Source organism: Rhopilema esculentum, chromosome 4 (genome assembly GCF_057945365.1).
Source record: "Rhopilema esculentum isolate cy_ngs chromosome 4, ASM5794536v1, whole genome shotgun sequence".
In the NCBI taxonomy this organism is placed as follows: Eukaryota; Metazoa; Cnidaria; class Scyphozoa; order Rhizostomeae; family Rhizostomatidae; genus Rhopilema; species Rhopilema esculentum.
Window position 1 is genome coordinate 11,534,616 of NC_142818.1, and position 25,626 is coordinate 11,560,241.

Here is a 25,626-nt window from a genome sequence, read left to right on the forward strand (position 1 = left end):
AGAAGAATTAGTCAGAAAAACAAGAGCAAATGGAGAAAAGGCCTGGGGGGTATTTTCACGTATTTTATTTTTTTTATAAAATTCTTATTTCAACACGATATCCCACCAGAAACCTTAACACAAGTTATGATAAGCTAAAAAAAACTAATAATGGAATACAAAATTTTAAAAAATTATTTAATAATATGCGTGAATTGAATTTGACGTCTGATCTTCCTGAGAGTCGTGTTTTAATTCGGGCTTTCTGAGCTCTTCAAATGAGCTTTTAATTTTCGTTTGAATTGATAGAGCGAGGGGATCTCCCTTAGTTCTATGGCTGTTTTGTTCCAAGCTTTAAGCCTAGAGAAGTGGAATCCTTTTTTGTATTCTCAAGCTTAAATTTTGGGATGTCGAGATTTCTTTTGTTTTTTGTGCTATAAATAGAAATTTCAATCAAGCAAGCTATCACAAATCTTTTCTGTTTATACGTTGTAGCTGTTTGTCCACGTGGAAAAGAAGTATCGAAAGATGGAATGGCTTGCCAAACTGGCTTGTATAGGGAGAATCTGCTTTTGCCACATTGTAATGCCTGTACAAGTGGAAGAACAACTAAAATGCCAGGAAGTGTTTCATCCAGCAACTGCATCTGTAAGTATATTATGAAACAAATAGTTTTAGTAAATGTTTTATCTATTTTTCTACATATATATTCCACTGAAAAGTTACACTTACATTTTATAAGAGACACCGCATACAACATTAAGCTGCTATACCGTTATTCTTAATTGAATTGAATTTATCTTGAACTGAATTGATTCTCATCTTCAAAGTTTGCTACAAGAACAAAGTGATAGCAAAACGATACGATACAACTGGACGCTTTAGGCCAAGTCAAAATTTATCTTGATGTGATTAATTATTATAGTTATAATGACAAGAATGATAATTACTGGTTTGATTTGAATTGGTACAGCTCTGCAAAACACAAAGAAGGAAAGCGTAGGAATCCGGTTCACAGTAGAAGTTTGGAATTCCAAGCTGTCGGATGTCAGCAGTTCAGAATTCAGAACTTTGATATCAAAGATTTGAAAAGAATTGAGTATACAAATCAATTGCTTTAACCTTACAGAGCTTAGCATATCATTAAAAACCCGAGTCCTGCTGGTTTAATGCAATGACTGTAATTACTTTTTTTTTTTTTTATATATATATAAGGCTTGTAGGCCGAAATGGCCCATCGCCAACACAATTACCATACATACAAGTTGACATAATTAAAAATTAATAATAAATCTCAGAACATAAGTACAAATTAACAATAAATCTCAGAAAACAGCAAACAGAATTACTATACTTACAAGTTAACATAATTACAAATTAACAATAAATCTCAGAAAACAGCAAACAGCTAATACAAAGATAAACAGATAAAAAAAATGATGACGAGCTGGAAAGTTTACGTTACGAGGATATGCACGTAGAGGACTTCCCAAAAGATTCCCGTGACTCAAAAGCCAGCGATATAAAATTGGCTATCGATATCAGACAATCCGTATCTTCTTGACTCATCAACCAAATAAACTTATCACAAAGGTCAAGGGATGATATTCTGGGAAATTTTGAATAAATCATAGATAACATAGAATTCCTAGCAGTCTCGTAAAGGGGACAAACTAATAAAAAATGAATTTCGTCCTCCACAGCAGTTTTATTAAAAGATTGACAATACGGACATTTTCTATCAATCCTAGGAATAGGATTCTTCCCGTATCTACCTGTTTCAATCCTGAGGTTGTGGGCACTGAGACGTAGTTTTGCAAAGTTGGATCTTTTCTTTTTGCTAGGTATCAAGTTTAAGTAATGCTCAAACTTATAAACAGTTTTGAAAGATGCGTATGTACAAAGCTTTTTATTGAGAATAGTTTGTTCTTTTAAATTTTCCATAATTTTTGACCTAAAATGGGAAGACACTTTTGATTTCACGATAGTGGAGTTATCGGTTGTATGTATTCTGTAAAGGGTCATCAGGGAACGGGCAATACTGACCCAATTAGAAACACCGGAATCTGCATCATTAATTAACATTTGAAGAGCTCTGTATGCATATCTGGAGGAATCAAGATTTATTAAACGAATATAAAATTTTAAGATATTAATGTGTCTATGTTCAAGCAACGAACAACGTCCCAACTCCGCATAAACCCCAAGAGACGTTGTAGATCCTTTAACACCTAGGGTTGACTTGCAAGCCATAAGATGAATTTTTTCCAGGCATTCCCATGTACCAAATCCCCATACGTCAGTGGCATAATTTAGAATAGGAAGTATTGTACTGTCAAATAAAAATAGAAACAGTCCTGGGTTGAAACCATCCCATTCGTTGCTTTTGGATAACAGAGCAAAGTAAGATTTTTGAGCTTTTTTCTTAATTATATCAACATGAGCACTGTAGGAACCATTAGATTTAAAAGTAACTCCAAGGTATTTGTACTCATTGCATTCTTTGATCTCTTTATCACCAAATTTCCAAATTTTGCATGCCTTAGATCTATTCTTGTTTTTTCTTATAACCATTATCTTGGTTTTGGAAGTATTTATCTCCATATTAATGGACAAGCAGAACTGGTTTAGCTCGTTCAACTGGGATTGCAGATCATCAGCAGAATTAGCTAATAAAACTAAGTCATCAGCATATAAAAGGGTGCAGATATTTCCATCACCCAATCTGACACCGGTAGACACAGCATTAATCTTTGAGTCTAAGTCATTAAGAAACAAAGTGAACAGCAACGGACTTAACAAACAACCTTGCCTAACACCACGATGGCAGGAAAATAGATTAGTTAGGCTGTCTTGGCCCCTTACACAGGACTTAACTTTTGCATACAGGGACTTAATGACATCTAACACTTTACCATTAATACCATAAGACAACAGTGTATCAATAAGAATTTTGTAGTCAACGGAATCAAAAGCTTTCTTAAAATCCACAAAGCATAAATAAAGAGTTTTCTTACTAGCAAATGTGTTCTCAATTAAAGCATGAAGCGTGAAAATGTGATCGGAGGTTCGATATGATTTTCTATAAGCAATTTTATTCTCCTTGAGAATGTTAAACTCTTCCACTGTCTGATTCAGGCGGTTTAGAAGAATACCCAAGAAAAGCTTTCCGAAAATGCTAAGCAAGGTAATCCCTCTATAGTTGTCAAGATATTTTGTGTCACCACCTTTAAAAAGCAAAACAATGACACTTACAGACCATTCTTCTGGGAAGTCACCAGAATCTAGAATTTTATTAAAAAGTTTAACAAAGAGAGTAAAATAACGGTCATTTAAATGTTTGAAGAGTTCAGCATTCAACAAATCAAGACCAGGTGCTTTGCCAGATTTGAGTTTTTCAACCATATTCTTCACATCCAATAAATCAATTTCTTCATTTAGTTTAGAATCTATAAGAGTGAATAAGTCGTTACCGGAATCATCAGCAGCCGCAAAGTGACTTGGGTTTTTAGGGGGAGAAACAGGAGTATTTTTACTAAGAAGATCATTAAAAAAGGCATAGATTTGCTCATTTGAAAAATCTATTGACGATTTACTGGAAGATGACATTGAAAGATTTTTCCAAAACTGCTTTGGGCATTCATTTTTAAGCAGCCAAAGCTCTTCTTTCGCATTTGTAAGGTAGGAAGCGCGTTTTCTTTTCAAAAGAGCTTTGTGTCTCTTTTTCTCTAATTTGTAAACCTCATGTAAAGTATTAGAACGTATTGGGTCAGGTTTATTGAGTCTCAGGGCTGCTTGTAAGGCCTTACGTGAAGTACTTAGCAGTTTTTTGCTGGACTTACACTCGTTATCAAACCAAACAAAATGTTTTTTCTTCGGTACGTTACTAGAAAAAATTTTCTTAGTTCTAAGACAACCTTCCGCAATTTGAGTTAAATGTTTGCGCATTAATGCAACAGTATGACCAACAGGAATGGACTTGTCATCAAGATCAGTTTCCAAATTTTCCAGAAAAGTCAGGGTATTATCATTTTCGATAAAAAGTTTAATTTTCTGATGGGAATCAACACTGGGGATGTATTGTTTTGTGTAATTGCTCATAAGAACATCAACCGCCGAGGAAGATACATTGTCGGGCTTGCTAGAGCTAACTGTTGAATTATTACAATTAACACTTTGCTTAATTGAGATCTCAATAGGAGAATGATCGGACAAGCTACTCATGTTCCCAACTTTAAGGCCACTAATCAGACCAAATGTTTTCTGATTTGCAAGAGCGTAATCTACTGTGCTGTTACCATTGGACGTGAAACAAGAAAAATGTGATGAGCGGTTTTTATCAGTACGGCCATTAAGGATCCGAAGGCCTGCAGTTTTACAGAATTCAATTAGCAATCGACCGCTATGATTAATTGTATTATCACTAGATTGCCTAGTAATTAGAGCAGTGTCTGGCGAGTAATCATTAACGACCGGTAGAAAATCGTCTACTGAATCACTTACGATAAAATCTGGCAATGTCCCAGTTCTACCATTGAAATCACCAAGAATTAAAATAGATCCTTTTGCGTCATAATTAGCAAATTCGTCTTGTAAGATATCAAAATTTAGGCTTCTGCCAGATTTAAACCAAATTGAGTCACTCGGTGGAATCATAGTCATAAGAGAGAGATAGTCTGGAAGCGAACAATGCGCTATTGTTCTAGCTCTTTGATAAAGATTTTCCTAGCGCCCGGACCTCCCAAAGTGCACACATTTTGTGCGTTGTGTTGTTTTGTTGTGGATGGTGTATGTTCGCAGTTTTTCCAAATGCCTGGAGCAAATTGTTCGATCTTTGGTTGTTCAACATCAAGAAGAAATAAAGAGCTTAGTATTTTTAAGATTCCTTTGCCAAATAGCGAAACCAACAAGAAATGGAGAAGTGAATTAATTAATGTTGTCACCAAAGATCGGGTCATTGATCAGAACCTCCAGCGTCAAATTGATACAAACAAAATATATATTTGTGAAAGACACTTCTCCGAGGAACAACTTTGGATTTGTAAGTAATATTTATGTTTTTTTCATCTATAACTGCTCAAAGCTTTTGATATTTGCTTTCTGATCTCTTTTATGCCACTTATTTAGGATACACCAGTAGCGATTGCCAAGGTTGGGCCTAAATCAGTGAACTCGACGTCTGCTTTTCCTTTCGTTTCACTGATGGCAGGAATACTGTATGTGAAATTGCTGGCGCATTGAGCGTTTAGTGATGCATTATTTTGGCATTGATAGTTAATTTGAAAATGTTTTACATCCATTGCATTTTATTGCATTACAGCAACCTTTTTATCACATACGGTTAATTAATGTTGCTTTGTCTTCATGTTATCATGTTGCTGGATTTTAGGTCTATAAGGAAAAATCAGGTCTCTAAATGAGACTGTATGTTTTATTTTATTCCATAGATCCAACACGAAAAGCTCTTAAAGATGGAGTGCTGCCATCACTGCATCTTCCAAAGAAGAGCCTCTCTGTTTCTCCCCCTCCCCCGCGTTCAACAACAGCTATCAAGAAAAGAGAAGAAAACATATCTTCAACAGTCTCCTCATCTTCAGTTCCTATGGCAGTTTACAAGAGCTTTCCCGAATTTCAGCAACGCATTTCAAAGCTAAAGCTCGGAGATTCTTGGCAAATTGATATGTCTGAGTTCTTGGTAACCATTGCTTCCAATATCGAGGATTATTTGCTTCCTAAATATGAAATCTTTGTGGAACCTTCTCTTAAATTTTCTTTGCGAGTTTTTGGCTGGATGCTCACTGATGACCATGATTTGTATGGAAAATATGAACGATCTTTAACAAATGTTACCTTGTCCAATCTTATTCAAGAAATTGAGCAATCTTTATTATGCAAAGGAATTTATATACCTGATGCTAAAGCCACTGCAAGCATTCAAAGGCATGTGATCCCAAGAAAGTTCTCATTTCTTGAATATCAACAAAGCTCTTCCCAAAAAAGATGGCTTCAAGATGAATTTTTACGATCTGCAAACTGTTCTCTCCTTTTATTAGGTAAAAATCAATGTTCTTCTTGCCTTGCTCAAGGTGCAAATTTTATCTATGAAAGCAGACGAAAAGAAAGTCGATTAAATGAGCCTGCTAAGCTGTTTGCTCCTATTAAATTTACAGCCCCTGAAAGAATAAAGCTAACTTTGCAACAGAACCGTTTGAAATGCAAGCAATTTGAGCAGCAAATTGAAGACATGAGGCAGTCCTTGGCAAATCACAGCAAACCAGTTGATCCTCAACTTAGCAAAGATCTGATTTCCTTGTTCAGTGGTTGTGATGAAAAAGATGTGCCACCTTTCATGAAATTGTTTTGGGAGGAACAACAGAATTATATAGCTGAGTCCAAATCCAGCAGCATTAGATATCATCCAATGGTCATCAAGTTTTGTCTTTCTCTTGCCTCAAAATCTTCCTCTGCATATTCTGATCTTCGCTATGACAGCAAAACTGGTTCTGGTATTTTAGTCTTGCCAAGTTTAAGAACACTGAGAGACTATAAGAATTATATTCGTCCAAGAAGAGGATTCAATCCCGACATTATTAATGATTTGTCTGTAAAGACAAAGGAATTTTCTCCTGCTGAAAGATTTGTCACCATTTTATTTGATGAAATGAAGATCCAAGAAGATTTGGTTTGGGACAAGCATACTGGTGAGCTTATTGGCTTTGTTGATCTTGGTGACACTGACACAAATTTTGCCACTCTTCAAGATGTTCAACAGCTAGCCACACATGTCCTTGTATTCCTCATCAAAAGTATTGTCAATCCTCTTTCTTTCAGTCTTGCAACATTTGCTACCACTGGTGCAACATCTTATCAAATCTTCCCCATCTTCTGGAAAGCAGTAAACATTCTTGAGAATATCAATTTGAAAGTCATTGCTGCCACTGCTGATGGAGCATCTCCAAATCGAAAATTCTTCCGCATGCACAAAGCTCTTGATGGTGACAGTCATGACAAGGTTCTTTATCGTACCAAGAATCTTTTCAGTAAAGATGAACGGTACATTTATTTCTTTGCTGATGTTCCTCATTTGATGAAAACAGCTCGTAATTGTCTTGCAAAATCAGGATCTGGTCGTACAACACGTCTCTTATGGAATGACGGCTTGCACATCCTCTGGTCTCATATTTCTCAGTTCTATTTTGATGACTTGGACAGTGGCCTGAAGATGCTCCCCAAGTTAACCAGTGATCACTTTAATTTAACACCATATTCTGTCATGAGGGTTCATCTTGCTGCTCAGGTTTTAAGTGATACAGTTGCAGTCTGCTTGGATAAATTTGGCCCCCCTGAAGCTTCTGCAACAGCCAAGTTCTGTTCAATGATGGACAAATTTTTTGACTGTCTAAATGTCAGAAACACCACTGAGCATGCCCTGAAGAGAAAACCCTTTTTACAGCCATATTCTGATGTTGAGGATCCAAGATTCACCTGGTTGGATCAATTTCTTCAATATTTTTCACACTGGAAAGATTCTATTGAAAAGCGCAAAGGAAATTTCTCAGAAAATGCAAGGAGCAGTATGTTCATTTCTTGGCAAACATATGAAGGTCTTCAAACAAGTGTCCTTTCCTTCAAAGAAGTTTGCCAATTTCTCCTTCAAAATGGTGTTCCTTATGTTTTATCTAACCGTTTCTGCCAAGATGATCTTGAAAACTACTTTGGCAGACAGCGTGCAATTGGAAGCCGCAGAGACAACCCTTCAGTTAGAGATGTTGGTTACAATGACAACACTATTAAGTCTCAATTTTCTGTTCGTCCAATTGCTGGAAATGTTAACATCCAGGTTGGAAAATATGTCAACGATACAGAGCCATTGCCAAAAAGAAGCAAAAAGAAGTAACTGCTAATAATATTGCAAAACATTTATATTTACAACTTTAATGTATACAGTACACATTAATTTTATTTTACCATAAACTTTTATTTAACAACCTTTTATTTGACCATTTAAGAATCTAGAACTACAGTGCAGGCCTCAGAATATTAGCATGGTTATCGAGTGTTGGTGAAACCTTCATATAGCATTGGCAACAATATACAAAAAGCAATTTGCATTTGCATTTGGAAAATTATCAAAAATTCCTTGACAATTATTTTATGTTAATATACTCAGGACCCACACTGTAGGTTGCGTAGTATTTTGTGTAATACAATAATAACGAATGGAATATTGCATGATGTAATTAATCCTAATAATTAACTATATCTGAACAACGTGAGAAAGCTATCCTCATCAAAGCAAAAATGATGAGTTTTAAAAAACAATTAAAGCTTTGAATTTGATCATGTAGATGTCAAATTGTCTACATAACTGAATGTCAGTATGATTCTTTAGTGTGTGCTCATCATTTTAATTTTGCTGTGATATAAACCACATGATTGTTTTCAAATTATAATTAAAGTTTTCAGTGGGCCTTGAGTGATTGTTGCTACTGTATAATATTTTGCACATCTGGTACACTATCTTTGTTTAAATAATTACAACTACTGTAAATTGTGAATGATAAGTAAAAACCATAGCTGCCTTAGCATATAAACTATAAAATATTATAAAATATGTATGTTGCGTGTGGTACTTTTTCCAAAATAATAATAATAAAGTAAGCAAATAAATCGAGTACCAGAATGAAATAAATTAAAAACAACAAAGTTAAAAACAAGACGTTTTGAGAATGTAGTTTTGACTTAATAATGAGTATGTGCTTGAAATGTCTTGTTTTTATTCATCAAACTAATTTATTTCATTCTGGTACTCAATTTATTTGCTTACTTTATTTTGTTATAAAATGTTACTGTATTTTAAAATCAAAGTTGCGTTTTCATATAATCATAAAGTAGTAGCCTAGTTAGCAATTTTAAAGCAGGGATAAACAATAGGATTACCAAGCTTATGTCGGGTGCAAAATTACAAGCCTACAGATCTCAATGTGGGCCCTCTAAGTGACTAATTTAAACCTGTTGCATCATATTTATTCTTAGTACCCCCTAATTAGTACAGAATATGTGAATGTGAATTTATATGTTTCAACACCAAACTCCAGGATCACAGAAATAAAGAAAATCCATGTCATTGGATTTGTTACAAGTTTCCATTAGGGCTCAAACCCTGTCCGTCTGGTTGTACTGCAATGTCAAAGGGTTACATGACTCTGCAACCATCCATCATCTCTGATTATTTGCTGTAAATGAAAATTATAGCTTAATGTGTATACTCTTGTAAACATCCCAAATTTGCATTTATTATCCGTTTTTAAAAATTAGACTTCTGTAGAGTGTCTGTAGAACTGGATTTCTTGATTTCTGTCCGGAGAGACCGCTTCTTTGCCAGTTTTTTTGAAATTTTATGTTTTTCCCTGATATCCTTTGCAAAAGAAAAAGTTCTTACTCGAAAGTATATTGTCACCATGTGCTCTAAGAGATCCATACTAACTTCTTTACTTATTTCAAGGCTGGCATTCAGGCAAATGTCATTGTAATTGGAAAGAACAGAAGGGTCTTTCAAAATCTCTGAAACCAAATCTTCACAAGCCAATTTTGTTTTAAAAGAAGCAGTTCTCGCACGAAATAACAATTCTGATCGCAAAAAAACTTTTTGAACCTTATTGTTCACTCTCCATAAACCACCTCTGTCAAGAGCATTAATAAGAGTTTGAGACTCATCAATTTCAACTTTGCAAGCTTGTAGAAGAGAAAGAATTTGTTGATTTATGTCTCTGCTTTTAGTAGAATAAAAAAATTTTGAATAAAGTTTATGTAAAATAAAACCAGCCAGATATTGCAAACTTTTCTCCTCCTTTGCTGACAAAGACTCAGGCTCCTTTGTACCATCCAAATTTTCAACACCAGATAGATGACTCAATAAAAGGTTTGCTACTTCTGACATCAACGTATTTGTAACGAAAGATTCCTCAAATTTTGATGGAAGAACATTGACAACCAATAACGAAAAAAAACCAGAATAAAATTTTTCAGCATCGCCCTTGAAACTATCTATAATTTTTCTCAATTTCGACCATAATTCAACAGCATCATCATTTGTGAATATAAATAATCCCTTAGAAAAATGATCTCGCAAACTCGAGGGAAAGCATTCATCTGAAGAGATCTTTTCGGCGCATTTCAATACGATGGCTTTTAGCTGTAGTGGATGAAGCTTTTGACGACTTATTTCATCGGCAGAATAGTTAGAAGAAGAAGATGTTTGTGCAGCACTGGATAAGGAAGATACGGGAGCGTCAGAGGAAGAAGTAACATGACGATGTTTCGAATTTGTGTTCCTTGATAGTCCACGGCGTGACTTGCAGGCCTTCCCACAGACGTTGCATTCGAAACCTGCAGGATTTTCTTCATCTCTGGTAACTTCTATGGCAATATCTTCAATCTGACTATTCAATTCCTCATCTTCTTCCAGAAATCCTTCGTTAATCAGGTACAAAATATCATCAAGTTCCTCAACAGGTAGAGATTCGTGTTTGTTAGCGGCCATAATCAGCCAGATTGTGCACCTTCGGGTTGTTGATGTTGCTGGTTCAACCTCAAGGCGCGTACAATCGCAGAAAACAATAGCCCATTGTTCGCTTCCAGACTATCTCTCTCTTATGACTATGGTGGAATATAAACAAAGCAAACAAAGAGATCATCGGCAAGGCCAAAGGCAATTTTATCAAATCGACACCAAAAATGATATGCATCCGATTGTAAAATATGGCACCATGATACCAGAGAGTTACGAACGAAAAGAGACATCCCGCCAGAAGACCTCCCATAGCGAGAAGTTCTGCACCCCAACTGATGGAAGACAGAAAAGTTTTCGTTAAGATCACGAAATTCGGGATCACCTTGATCTCGCCATGTTTCAGATAGACAAACAAACAATATCATTATTTTCCAGAGCTTGAGAAAGATCATTGTCACGATCACCAAATGCCTCGGCTACTTTTAACTTTTTTAAACCGTTGATATTCCAAGCGCAAAGCCGTAATGTGCTAGGAACAGAGTGACTGACATTTTTTGGCATAGAATATAGATTACGAAATGCACGATAACTATTTGATTGTGTATGTAAATGAAAATTAGAAAAACGATGGTGAGTTTTTATAAAAGGACCATTTCGGCCACCCCCTATGCACTGTTTGTAAGACGGAAAAAATCGTTGTATGAACGTACCTCGTGAATGAACGAGTCGTTGAAATGCTTATATTTTATACGACCGTCAATAGTCCATACGCGCTCAATGTTAAGGGGTCCACGATTAGCGTTTATTTCATTAAGCATACTTTTTATGCCACGGGCGAGGTCCTCTGTTATTTTAATGCTCTTGGCTTCCTTTTTCTTTTTCATAATATGTTCCTTCGACTTGTGTGAAAGAAACTTTACCAAAATTGCACGTGGGTACTTTCCAAACTCCAAAGCGTCGTCCTACACGGTGGACGATATGGCTTATTGTAATTTGCGAAATTTCGCCGAAATTTCGTACGAAATTTCGTTACATGAAAACCACCTTTTATACCTGAAATCGAACCACAAACCAATTGAAAGTGATATATAAACCTTACATTCCTTGTCTACCATCATAAGAACGCATATTTATTGCATTAAAGCGACATGTTTCTTCTCGGTCTCCAGCGGTAGAAGCCATGCTTTCCGAGCCCGTCCCAAAGAAGACGGGGGTTTAGTACATAGTATCTGGCTAGCGAGACACAACGTCAATGCCGCTGTGACTGCAACAGAGGAGACAAAGTGTAATGAACAATTAGGCTGTCATTTGCAAATACAACCTTTCAATCGTTCCAAAATTATCAACAAAGTATTTACGAGAGGTCTGTCCAAAATAAATTTTTGCAGTGGAAAACAGCTTAAGTCATATTGTATGCTTATTTTAGTTAGAATTAGGATCCAAAAGATTACCATGATCCACGGGAGAATCAAATATAGCAAAATCCTCGCTTTAAACTGCGTTTTGAAAAATTAGTAATTTGCGAAATTTCGCAAAATACAGTTTTTTTACAATTGCTCAAATGGGGCCGTATCAATATAAATCACGTCAGTAGGGTATGATGTGTCTACAAAATGAAGGAACAAGTCGCCATTGCCATTAACAATGTATGCCCTGTTGCTGTTCAGTCCTGCTTTAGAGATTTTAGGTTTGACTCTCGGCCCTTAGGAAATCGACCAAATTTTCATATGATAAAGATCATATCATTTTGGAAAAGAATAGAAAACGACTTTACGATCAAAAGGGAACACAATTACAGCAAAATCCTCGCTTTAAACTGCGTTTTAAAAAATTAGTAATTTGCGAAATTTCGCAAAATACAGTTTTTTTACAACTTCTTAAATGTGGCCCTATCAACATAAATCACGTCGGTAGGGTATGATGTGTCAACAAAATGAGGGTAAAAGTCGTTTATAGGATAGGGCCACATTTGAGTAGTTGTAAAAAAACTGTATTTTACGAAATTTCGTAAATAACTAATTTTTTAAAACGCAGTTTAAAGCGAGGATTTTGCTGTAATTGTGTTCCCTTTTGATCGTAAAGTCGTTTTCTATTCTTTTCCAAAATGATATGATCTTTATCATATGAAAATTTGGTCGATTTCCTAAGGGCCGAGAGTCAAACCTAAAATCTCTAAAGCAGGACTAAACAGCAACAGGGCATACATTGTTAATGGCAAAGGCGACTTGTTCCTTCATTTTGTAGACACACCATACCCTACTGACGTGATTTATATTGATACGGCCCCATTTGAGCAATTGTAAAAAAACTGTATTTTGCGAAATTTCGCAAATTACTAATTTTTTAAAACGCAGTTTAAAGCGAGGATTTTGCTATATTTGATTCTCCCGTGGATCATGGTAATCTTTTGGATCCTAATTCTAACTAAAATAAGCATACAATATGACTTAAGCTGTTTTCCACTGCAAAAATTTATTTTGGACAGACCTCTCGTAAATACTTTGTTGATTATTTTGGAACGATTGAAAGGTTGTATTTGCAAATGACAGCCTAATTGTTCATTACACTTTGTCTCCTCTGTTGCAGTCACAGCGGCATTGACGTTGTGTCTCGCTAGCCAGATACTATGTACTAAACCCCCGTCTTCTTTGGGACGGGCTCGGAAAGCATGGCTTCTACCGCTGGAGACCGAGAAGAAACATGTCGCTTTATAATGCAATAAATATGCGTTCTTATGATGGTAGACAAGGAATGTAAGGTTTATATATCACTTTCAATTGGTTTGTGGTTCGATTTCAGGTATAAAAGGTGGATTTCATGTAACGAAATTTCGTACGAAATTTCGGCGAAATTTCGCAAATTACAATAAGCCGGACGATATCAATTTCAGAAGCCGTAATCTCCACATTTATCTCCGTCTTTAAATGAGAGATGACAACCTCTTCGACACTTTCCCCGTCAGATTCGATAACATTGTGAATCCTCACCGAGCTTTTTCTTGAAAATTGTTCCAGGCGATCAGGTTCGAAAGCAGCATCCTTTACACGGGAATTTGTTTCATTTACATGTGAATTCAAACAATCAAGGTCTTTCTCAAAATTGACTTGCCTTGATTCCAGTTCCCCGACAGAATTTTGAACTTTTCTTATTTCCTTTTCAACCAGATCGACACGAGAAATTATGGCCTTTTGATTATGGAGAATTGATTCTTGGCCCACCTTTAAGCATTGTAGAACTTCATGAATGGCAGAAAGCTCAGATGCGAAATTGGACGATGAAGAGCCTTTTTAGAGGTATCAATTGATACAGGCATAGTAATCGAAGCATCGGTTGACTTGGACGAGCTGCTGCTATTCGTTGTGGGACCAGGGTTGAGTTCAACATCACCAGATAAAATCAAGCACCAAACCAAGAAAGAAGCGGGAGAAGGCACAGATTTGCACCGATACTTCACCAAAATCTTACGGCACGATTTGGATGCTTTAAATTTGACCCATTGCTTTTTCCCTTTACCCAGTGAATCGACGATAGCATAAGAACAACAAGCATTATAATCACTATCCAGGAACGAGTATGTGGCCGAAAAACGATAAAGAAAAAGTGCGCAAGCCAAAAACATCAGAGCTCCTTTAAACACGACCATCCTGTATTATCATTTTCAAATTACACACGAAACAACTGATCTCTCCATCTGACTAGACCTGTGAAACCCTTCTAAAAGCAGAGGAATCTTTCCAAAAAATGCAAAATGAAACGAAAATGCATCATAAACTTTGAACTTAAATGCAGTCATAATGTGCGATGACCAATGTATCACAACTGAAAGGATTTGATGATGCTCAAGTATTTGTCTCCCTGATGATCAAGCCCTGTGAATTGTATTCAGCAAGCAATACCATTGGGCCTGTATCATCGAATATGTCTGAAACCATATATTGACTTCATAAGCCTATGATATCTTAATTCTAGGTAGAGAGAATTTATGCCGCCGAAGAAGGCTTTATGTCTGTCAAAATCAACCAGTTCAGGTTTGTTCTGCTGCTGTTAGTTCCTTGTTCGCGATATAACCACAATATGACAATAATCTAACAACCATGAGACCATAATCTAACCACCATACGACCATAATACGGCTACAAAGTACAATACAACTACAACATGACTACGATACGACTACAATACGACTTCTATATTGCTTCGTAAATTTCAAGATTCTAATGAATTATCAATATTATCTATTGTCTGAATTGTTATAAAGCGTTTTTTTACCTTCGTTGTTGTGTCGTGAATGCTGAAGAAGCAGCAACGTGATTGGCAAGACTGCTAGCCTTTTACTTTAAAGGAACTTGAAGCTTCTTTAGTATTGCTTTAAACTACAGCTGAAAATTGATGAAATGGTAGGGTTGTTAATTTCCCATTAACTGCTGATTTATACAAAACGTTTGTGTCATTTAGAATAAGGATGTAGAAAGCAATTTTGTTCATAAGTATCAAAGTTTACTTAATCAATAGATACTGAATGTTTCAATTTGCATCGTTGATGTATCACCTGAATACCTTAAATATATAAGGGTTGGTAAAATGTCGCTTCAAGTATAATGTAAAAATGGCTGCGTTTAAAATGCCTGCCTCTTATAAGAAACAGCGTTTTTTAATGTCCCTTGACGTCAACAGGAATGGAAGTGTCATAGCCTTTGCTGATTTGGTCTTCTCTACATCATTGTCCGACCCTCTGGACAAGCTCAGTAATGCTATCGCATCCGGTTCTGTTGGACCTCTGTCAGTTGATTCTTCATACAAAATTGTTGGTAAGGTCCTTTCCTTTAACCTCTAATATCAAGTTTTATTTCAGTTTAAGAATTAAGCCTGATTTGCTAGCCAGTCTTTTGTATCTCCCCTCCCTTTAATTTGCGTCAAGCTTTTAGCTATACCTGTAGATAATGTAAAGCTTTCGACTCTCTATGATCGGAAAGTGTATTCTATTAAGAGAAAATCTGTTATAATCATTTTTTCTCTTAAGCTTGGTTTTCATTACAGAAGATGTATTTGTTCCTTCTGGGGTACTGGATACATTAACAAGGGACAGCAGTATGTCTCTTTTGCACGTTAATCTTTTTGTCTCAATTTGCCTCAACAGACCACTGTAGACTGGTTGGCAATTGTGGCGCAAAGCAGGAGTGTAAAAGCGATGCCACCCACGGATACTGTGCCTGTATTCAAGGCTACTACAAGCCGTCTGCATCATCAACCTGCGAGGTCGACTGCAGTCCCTCATTCTGCTTAAATGGTGGCCAATGTGAGCGTGGACCAAACTACAGGGTTTGTAGGTGTGCCAGTGGCTACTCAGGCAACAGATGTGAAAAAGAAGGCAACAACGTTGGTCTGATTGTAGGCTTATCAATGGTAGGCTTGCTTTTAATTATCATTATTGGAATTCTCGTGTGGAAGAAAAATCAACGGAAATACCATGTCAGTACAGTGATCCAGCTTGATGACACAGCAAGTGCGAAAAAATTATCTGACTATCCTCTGAAGACATTTACGAATCTGAGTGCTTATGATGAAGTGCCTTATTCAAACAAAAGCACTCAATCTTCTGTGCGAGTACTCTCCAACAAGGTAGCCGTTGACAGTGAACATGCCGATGAACAAGATGCCCTGAAAGTAGACGAGAAAGACGTTTAATGGTTTTACAGACTTACCAGCTGTCTAAAAGGCGACTATTATCAAAAGGAAATCATTGATTTACAAATTGCTACTTTTTCAATCAGCTTTGGTTTATTTTATCTAACAATTTATTTTTTCTTTGATCTAAGATCGTTAAACATTTTGTTAAATTTGTTATTATACGGTTGGACGTTGTTTTCTACTTACTAAATTTTTTCTACATTTTTTGCTATTGGTTGATAAACTGTTGAGTGGTTAGATATTCCTCTTGTTTCCTCATTGACGTTCCTTATACCTGCAAAGAAATCGATCAGAAAGTCCAAGATGCGTTAGGAAGATTTGATCCATCAAAGAGTAATTCCATTGAATAATTTCTGCAATTCACCGACAAAACAATTCAATAATCTGCAAAAAAAGGAACTGAAGACAAGTTTTGTCCGTTTCACTTCCATGTTTTCCTTGCACCTGGGACTAGGCCACGTGCTGAAACCTGCCTAACACGGAGAAATGTAACAAGTTTGTAAAGAAAAGCATGTTTTCTTCACTACTGCCTTAAAATCAGGGGCGTATTCAAGAAGCAGTGGCGTAGCCAGGGTTGGAAGATTGGTGGGACAAAGAGAATAATTTTTGGTGACCAGACCCCTATGATTTTTGAAAAACACCCCTTTTGTGGCATTTCCACGTGGCAATTTCCCTTTATACAGCGTCATATGTAGCGTTTTGTGGCTGACCATATTATCGACTGTCTTCACGATTCCACTAACATTTATATCCTAAATGGTGCAAGGCGAGAGAGCACTGCTTGAAAAATTGATTTTTCAACGTGGTAACGAAATATCTAAAAATCATAAACAGTATTCAAAAGTTTTAAACCAAGTCCGTTCTCCTTGGAGCAAAATCCACGACAAGCATTTCAGAATCCAGTTTTTTAGGAATGGACTATTTCAGCATTTAAGTTTCTATTTGATCGGGAATGTCTCAAGAACGACGCCTTTGAGATTAGCTTCAGATACATTTCAGAATTTTCCTACCCCCCTCGCTACGCCACTTTTAAGAAGATAAATACTGACAAGAAAATAAATAAAGTAGATTCTTGGCGTTACTTTGTTACTACTGACTACCAACAAATGATTTTTACCGAATGAAACAAAATTTTCCGAAGGAAGCAGAAATATTGGGGGGTGTCGCTCCGTCTACAGCCCCCGGCTAAATCCGTACCTCCTTAAAGTCTTTTCTTACTTTTTTTGGGGGTATCTTAATCCTTTGTTAATAGTTTTGCTTTTCCTGCCTAACGTAATCGGAGATACTTTATGATCAAGTAATTATGTATTCGGCAGTAAAAGAAAGAAATCCACGATTTCCATGAAAAACGTAAGCCTCCTAAAATGAGGATTTCTATAAGTATACTTTTCCTAGAAAAGAATGTTGCTCTGGCATAACATGCTGAAAAAATTGATCGAAAACTGGCTATAGAGCAATCAAGTAGCTGCGCCATGGGGGGGGCGAGGGCACTGATTGGGGCACGCCCTCAGTGGCGGCGCCAGCTCCAAAAAAGGGGGGGGGGGGGTTCAGGGGCGTGCAAGAAGTTTTTAAAAATTGTCTCTTGCTGTTCTATGTGTACATGGCGTCCCGAAGGCACGCATGCAATGGCCAGAGGCCGTTGCCTAAAACAGCTGGGGTCTGGGGACGCTGTAAGAAGCTCCTCAACGGGTCCAGGGCAGCGCCTTGGTAGGGGTCCAGGGGGCGAAGCCCCCGGAAGCTCCCGGGATTTTCTCATTTCCGAGGTCTCAAAATGGTTTAGGATCCTTTGATTTCTCTTTCTGCATACATTATTAGAGCAACACAACATGTAGACTTTAACTTTAACTTGTTTATTGGGAAGTGCCAAACAAAAAGGTATCATTAATCTAAAACGAGAATTTAAAACAATGAATAACAATGTCAAACAATCTTATAATAAACAAGGTTCGTAGTTTTTTTCAACACAACTTGATCATAAGGCCAGTTTCCTAGGTTTGATAGCGAATTGCTTTCGAATGGTCGATAAATCTATTTTTTTCGAAATATCCCTCTCGCTGCTTATCAGGACAAGATTTTCCAGACGATCTTCTGTCATTGTAGCCCGAAGATAAGTGTTAATTAGCTTCACTTTGCTATGACATCGCTCACAAGACGCTATAGAAACGGGGATGCACGAGGCAATTCTGATTACCAAATGTAGATTTGGATAAAGGCTCTCAAAGTCACTCTGCTGGAACATCTTCAGAATTAATGGTAAACACGGATTCTTCCAGCCTTTCTTTTTCCGTTCGTCCATTTCTAACAGCAGCTTGGTGAAGAATCGCGATTCTCTCAATAGCATGTATTCTTGACAGGTCGGCTGTGCAGGAATACCATAACGGCTCGCAAATTTGCCAACTTTCCCTGGTTACCAGCATTCCAGTGAAGTTGATTGAAAGCTGATAATTGCATCATCACCTCACATGACTCAACAGAGAACCTCTTCCCAAGCTCGTTGAGCATCAAATCCAAGAAGAGGTAGTAGAAGACATGACGAAAATTATCTACTGCTGTAACCGACTGACTGGACTCTGAAGGAGTTGCAATGCTGTGGCTGAATGTCGCGTCAAGCAAAGTTTGACCATCTCCTAGGCGTTCTGGTAGTCTGCGGCGTCGTTTACTTGCTTCGTTGAAGGTATTATTGACGTTACACTTAGAAGCATGAACTTTGGCTTTGCAGACCAATTCATCAAAATGCTTCTCGTCTTGAAGAGAAGTGATTCGTCGTATCAAGGTCTGAACAGCGTCGACTGCCATTACCATATCCATGTCGGCCCTTTGGAGATATTCTGATGCATACTTAGAAATCTCAAAGACTTCTTTCAGAATCATCAATTTGAGCACAAATTCAAAAGAGTTCAGTTGTGTTAAGAGACCAGCACACGCAGCTTCTTTCGGCTCCAACTCTCTTAATGCTGCAATCAAAGCCTGCAATGTATTTGCAGTGGCTGATAGATTGTCGACCCGTGCAGTCCAACGGGTGTCTGATACAGATCGGAGGGCCCTGCGTCCTTCATTTATGGAAAATTCTTTCAGCCACTTTTCAAAGACTGCTGTGCGTTGTGGGGAACCTTCCATGACTCTATAAATAGAGCCAATTGTGTCGAACACATCTTTGACCAGTGGTAGCGTTTCTGCTGTCTTCCCAAGGACTAAATTTAGACTGTGGGCAAAACAATGGAAGTACAACGAAAGAGTAGCCCCAGACTCGCTGAGATGTTGTTGGACCCCATTGTCCGTGCCGGACATATTACTTGCACCGTCAAAGCCCTTTCCTATCATGTTTTGCAATGGAATCTGCAATACACCCAACTTTTCAATGATGATGTCAGCCAATGATTTTCCTTTCAAGCTCAATACATTTTTCAGCCCTACAACCCTCTCTTGAATAACATTCTGATAAACATAACGTACGATAATAGACATGTATGACTTTTTATGACTGGTGACTTCATCGCATTCCACTGAATAATACTTGCTTTCTAATATCTGTTCTTTCATTGTCTCTATGACATTTTGAGAAAGAAGATCTATCATTTCATTCTGTATATCATGCGAAAGCCAAGAAACATTTTCGGGACGACTGTCTAGCCATTTCTTTAAGGGAGCGTGATATTTTGCTAAAAACATTATCTCTTCTAGGAATTTTCCTTGATTTTCAGATGTTGGTTTCTCATCATGACCCCTAATAGCCTCGTTTTGAAGACTGATATGACGGATAACATCAATAATAACTTCCACCACCTTCTGATTTTCCTTTTTCTCAGCCTCTAGCTTTCTCAGCCTTCAAAATAGCTTTTTCTCGACTCAGCTGATGTGCTCTCGACTTCAAATGTTTCTCCAAGCGGCCTGTTGCTCCAGTTGCCTTTTTCCAGTTACGGAAACCATCTTCTGTGAAGATTTTCTCAGAACAACCAACTGAAACAAACATTTTTTAGCATTTTTTATTTCAAAATTTGAAGGAAATTTACGTCGATGTCATTTTTAAAATCTCGTATACTTTCATTATTATATACGCTCGCTTTTGTCCTACAGTAACTCTGTTTTCCAGCATCTATCTCACTTCTAAGAAACTTTATCGTGAGAACTTTCTTATAGTTGTTTTTTGTTTCAAATCATCAAATTAATGAATAGATGGACTACGACTAGGCAAAATAAAATAAGAATACAAAAGTCCTTCATGATTGCGGCCGTTTTTCAAGAATTGATTTTGAAAACTTTCTTAGGACTAAAAAATTTAGGACTTTCTTGAATATTTCATGAGTTACGTGCTACATTCTTGCCACTATCTTATGTGAAGCTTCAAATGTGGTATGAAATACACATTTTCATACAAAGGTTATTTGGGTAGCCATTTCCCCACGTGGGCATTTTTATTAGGAAGTTTTTAATATTTCTCACAGGGCTAAAGATGCCTCTCTAATGGTTTTTTAAATGTAGGACTGCGCCCGACTGTGCCCGTAGAAGATGGGGAAAACGTTTTATATACTAAAATATGACAGCTAGCCTAAGAATAACGATGGAATAACCAATAACCATAAATAATACGTAAAAACACTTACCCTGTGACCCAAAGATGCGACAGTAAAAGCAAAAGATTGCATCTTTGTCAATTGAATACTCTAACCAGTCATACTGCTCATACCATCTCTTCTGAAATCGAAAGTCTTTCCCAGAAATAACTGATTTTGGGAAATCGATAACCGGCTTAATTTGTCCCATTGCAAGGACATTGTCGATGTTCAGAACGTTTTTAGAAGACGGATCACGTACAGAAGCACACGCCATTTCGTTGTCTTTCAGATGAATGAGTGAAAGTCAAGATATGCAGCAACAAATTCATCATTTTTTCTCGCAGAGAGCCGAAAGATAATTACTATTCTTTTTAAGACGTTAAAAATGTTGATGAAGTGAACTTCGTAAATATACGGAAACAACTATTGATATTCTCTTTCAAAGGATTAAATTATTATAATCTGACCCATTCATGTTTTCCTGTTGTAAGATAAATAAATCTTAAGGATGTAATTTAATAACAAATTTTGTGTTTTACATTGAAATAATCTTGCGACACAATTCACAGAACGTAGGCCTACCCCCCCCCCCCCATTTTCTCATCGGATTTGCATGAATCTCAGAGACCATCTTTCTGAAAAAGTTGGGGGTAGGCCTACGTCCCCCATTCCCCCCTGGCGCCGCCACTGCACGCCCCCAGTTCTCGGCAGGATCAATTTTGTATCTGGTCTAAGCTCGGCGAGAAAATGTTGGGGAGGAGTAATATTTGTTGAAAAAAACTACGAACGTTGTTTATTATAAGATTGTTTGACATTGTTATTCATTGTTTTAAATTCTCGTTTTAGATTAATGATACCTTTTTGTTTGGCACTTCCCAATAAACAAGTTAAAATTAAAGTCTACAGGTTGTGTTGCTCTAATAATGTATGCAGAAAGAGAAATCAAAGGATTCTAAGCCACTTTGAGACCTCAGAAATGAGAAAATCCCGGAAGCTTCCGGGAGCTTCGCCCCCTGGACCCCTACCAAGGCGTTGCCCTGGACCCGTTGAGGGGCTTCTTACAGCGTCCCCAGACCCCAGCTGTTTTAGGCAACGGCCTCTGGTCGATAATATGGTCAGCCACAAAACGCTACATATGACGCTGTATAAAGGGAAATTGCCACGTGAAAATGCCACAAAAGGGGTGTTTTTCAAAAATCATAGGGGTCTGGTCACCAAAAATTATTCTCTTTGTCCCACCAATCTTCCAACCCTGGCTACGCCACTGCTTCTTGAATACGCCCCTGATTTTAAGGCAGTAGTGAAGGAAACATGCTTTTCTTTACAAACTTGTTGCATTTCTCCGTGTTAGGCAGGTTTCAGCACGTGGCCTAGTCCCAGGTGCAAGGAAAACATGGAAGTAAAACGGACAAAACTTGTCTTCAGTTCCTTTTTTTGCAGATTATTGAATTGTTTTGTCGGTGAATTGCAGAAATTATTAAATGGAATTACTCTTTGATGGATCAAATCTTCCTAACGCATCTTGGACTTTCTGATCGATTTCTTTGCAGGTATTAGGAACGTCAATGAGGAAACAAGAGGAATATCTAACCACTGAACAGTTTATCAACCAATAGCAAAAAATGTAGAAAAAATTTAGTAAGTAGAAAACAACGTCCAACCGTATAAGAAAAAATTTAACAAAATGTTTAACGATCTTAGATCAAAGAAAAAATAAATTGCTAGATAAAATAAACCAAAGCTGATTGAAAAAAGTAGCAATTTGTAAATCAATGATTTCCTTTTGATAATAGTCGCCTTTTAGACAGCTGGTAAGTCTGTAAAACCATTAAACGTCTTTCTCGTCTACTTTCAGGGCATCTTGTTCATCGGCATGTTCACTGTCAACGGCTACCTTGTTGGAGAGTACTCGCACAGAAGATTGAGTGCTTTTGTTTGAATAAGGCACTTCATCATAAGCACTCAGATTCGTAAATGTCTTCAGAGGATAGTCAGATAATTTTTTCGCACTTGCTGTGTCATCAAGCTGGATCCCTGTACTGACATGGTATTTCCGTTGATTTTTCTTCCACACGAGAATTCCAATAATGATAATTAAAAGCAAGCCTACCATTGATAAGCCTACAATCAGACCAACGTTGTTGCCTTCTTTTTCACATCTGTTGCCTGAGTAGCCACTGGCACACCTACAAACCCTGTAGTTTGGTCCACGCTCACATTTGCCACCGTTTAAGCAGAATGAGGGACTGCAGTCGACCTCGCAGGTTGATACTGAAGACGGCTTGTAGTAACCTTGAATACAGGCACAGTATCCGTGGGTGGCATCGCTTTTGCATTCTTGCTTTGCGCCACAATTGCCAACCAGTCTACAGTGGTCTGTTGAGGCAAATTGAGACAAAAAGATTAACGTGCAAAAAAGACATACTGCTGTCCCTTGTTAATGTATCCAGTACCCCAGAAGGAACAAATACATCTTCTGTAATGAAAACCAAGCTTAAGAGAAAAAATGATTATAACAGATTTTCTCTTAATAGAATACACTTTCCGATCATAGAGAGTCGAAAGCTTTACATTATCTACAGGTATAGCTAAAAGCTTGACGCAAATTAAAGGGAAGGGAGATACAAAAGACTGGCTAGCAAATCAGGCTTAATTCTTAAACTGAAATAAAACTTGATATTGGAGGTTAAGGGAAAGGACCTTACCAACAATTTTGTATGAAGAATCAACTGACAGAGGTCCAACAGAACCGGATGCGATAGCATTACTGAGCTTGTCCAGAGGGTCGGACAATGATGTAGAGAAGACCAAATCGGCAAAGGCTATGACACTTCCATTCCTGTTGACGTCAAGGGACATTAAAAAACGCTGTTTCTTATAAGAGGCAGGCATTTTAAACGCAGCCATTTTTACATTATACTTGAAGCGACATTTTACCAACCCTTATATATTTAAGGTATTCAGGTGATACATCAACGATGCAAATTGAAACATTCAGTATCTATTGATTAAGTAAACTTTGATACTTATGAACAAAATTGCTTTCTACATCCTTATTCTAAATGACACAAACGTTTTGTATAAATCAGCAGTTAATGGGAAATTAACAACCCTACCATTTCATCAATTTTCAGCTGTAGTTTAACGCAATACTTAAGAAGCTTCAAGTTCCTTTAAAGTAAAAGGCTAGCAGTCTTGCCAATCACGTTGCTGCTTCTTCAGCATTCACGACACAACAACGAAGGTAAAAAAACGCTTTATAACAATTCAGACAATAGATAATATTGATAATTCATTAGAATCTTGAAATTTACGAAGCAATATAGAAGTCGTATTGTAGTCGTATCGTAGTCATGTTGTAGTTGTATTGTACTTTGTAGCCGTATTATGGTCGTATGGTGGTTAGATTATGGTCTCATGGTTGTTAGATTATTGTCATATTGTGGTTATATCGCGAACAAGGAACTAACAGCAGCAGAACAAACCTGAACTGGTTGATTTTGACAGACATAAAGCCTTCTTCGGCGGCATAAATTCTCTCTACCTAGAATTAAGATATCATAGGCTTATGAAGTCAATATATGGTTTCAGACATATTCGATGATACAGGCCCAATGGTATTGCTTGCTGAATACAATTCACAGGGCTTGATCATCAGGGAGACAAATACTTGAGCATCATCAAATCTTTTCAGTTGTGATACATTGGTCATCGCTCATTATGACCGCATTTAAGTTCAAAGTTTATGATGCATTTTCGTTTCATATTGCATTTTTTGAAAAGATTCCTCTGCTTTTAGAAGGGTTTCACAGGTTTAGTCAGAAAGGAGAGATCAGTTGTTTCGTGTGTAATTACAGCCATTGCATTAAACCAGCAGGACTCAGGTTTTTAATGATTTGCTAAGCTCTGTAAGGTTAAAGCAATTGATTTGTATACTCACTTCTTTACAAATCTTTGATATCAAAGTTCTGAATTCTGAACTGTTGACATCTGACAGCTTGGAATTCCAAACTTCTACTGTGAACCGGATTCCTACACTTTCCTTCTTTGTGTTTTGCAGAGCTGTACCAATTCAAATCAAACCAGTAATTATCATTCTTGTCATTATAACTATAATAATTAATCACATTAAGATAAATTTTGACTTGGCCTAAAGCGTCCAGTTGTATCGTATCGTTTTGCTATCACTTTGTTCTTGTAGCAAACTTTGAAGACGAGAATCAATTCAATTCAAGATAAATTCAATTCAATTAACAATAACGATATAGCAGCCTATTGTTGTATGCAGTGTCTTTTATAAAATGTAAGTGTAACTTTTGAGTGGAATATATATGTAGAAAAATAGATAAAACATTTACTGAAACTATATGTTTCATAACATACTTACAGATGCAGTTGCTGGATGAAACACTTCCTGGCATTTTAGTTGTTCTTCCACTTGTACAGGCAATACAATGCGGCAAAAGCAGATTCTCCCTATACAAGCCAGTTTGGCAAGCCATACATTTCATGCCATCTTTTGATACTTCTTTTCCACGTGGACAAACAGCTACAACGTATAAACAGAAAAGATTTGTGATAGCTTGCTTAAGGCTTGCTAGGATAGCAGAAATATAAAATTCACGGAATTCATTAAATGTCATAATGATTATGATAAAGAAATTATAAAACATCAATACCTTTGCAAGATGAAGAGCTTTTAGCTCCTAGAATGTATGTTGTTGTTGTAACTCCTCCAGTCACCAGGCAAGGAACACAGCTCGTTTGATTCGCAGCGTCCCTGTAGCTTCCACGAGGACACAACTGGCATGCATCACCAGTTATCAACTCAGAGCCTAGGCCACATTTCACTGTACGATGAGATGCACTGATTAGCTAATTATAATTAATAGC

At 37.1% G+C, this 25,626-nt stretch overlaps 4 protein-coding genes across 4 annotated transcripts in view; 2 read left to right on the forward strand and 2 right to left on the reverse strand.

Annotated features, from left to right (window-relative positions):
* Window positions 1-33: 33 nt before the first annotated feature.
* Window positions 34-16,417, forward strand: LOC148960425 (interphotoreceptor matrix proteoglycan 2-like). The gene is made up of 4 exons (XM_089116013.1): window positions 34-627; window positions 14,462-14,520; window positions 15,167-15,300; window positions 15,630-16,417. The coding sequence occupies exons 1-4, from the start codon at window positions 508-510 to the stop codon at window positions 16,175-16,177; spliced, it is 861 nt and encodes a 286-aa protein (XP_088972139.1). The 5' UTR covers window positions 34-507; the 3' UTR covers window positions 16,178-16,417.
* On the forward strand, window positions 4,650-9,298 carry LOC148960426 (uncharacterized). The gene is made up of 2 exons (XM_089115221.1): window positions 4,650-5,020; window positions 5,427-9,298. Exons 1-2 carry the CDS (start codon window positions 4,669-4,671, stop codon window positions 7,874-7,876), a joined length of 2,802 nt encoding a protein of 933 aa, XP_088971347.1. The 5' UTR covers window positions 4,650-4,668; the 3' UTR covers window positions 7,877-9,298.
* Window positions 16,418-18,511: 2,094 nt separating the features above from the next.
* Window positions 18,512-19,720, reverse strand: LOC135690958 (zinc finger MYM-type protein 1-like). Its single transcript, XM_065208656.2, has one exon. It carries the CDS (start codon window positions 19,718-19,720, stop codon window positions 18,512-18,514), a length of 1,209 nt encoding a protein of 402 aa, XP_065064728.2.
* Window positions 19,721-21,481: 1,761 nt separating this feature from the next.
* LOC135690980 (uncharacterized) overlaps window positions 21,482-25,626 on the reverse strand; it is a 109,864-nt gene continuing 105,719 nt past the window's right edge. Inside the window, exons 44-49 of the mRNA XM_089116004.1 lie at window positions 25,413-25,583; window positions 25,121-25,282; window positions 24,674-24,795; window positions 24,219-24,277; window positions 23,439-23,572; window positions 21,482-23,109 (exon numbers count right to left, since the gene is read on the reverse strand). Coding sequence (XP_088972130.1) covers window positions 22,562-23,109; window positions 23,439-23,572; window positions 24,219-24,277; window positions 24,674-24,795; window positions 25,121-25,282; window positions 25,413-25,583 — 1,196 coding nt within the window. The 3' untranslated portion in view covers window positions 21,482-22,561. The remainder of the gene's footprint in view (window positions 23,110-23,438; window positions 23,573-24,218; window positions 24,278-24,673; window positions 24,796-25,120; window positions 25,283-25,412; window positions 25,584-25,626) is intronic.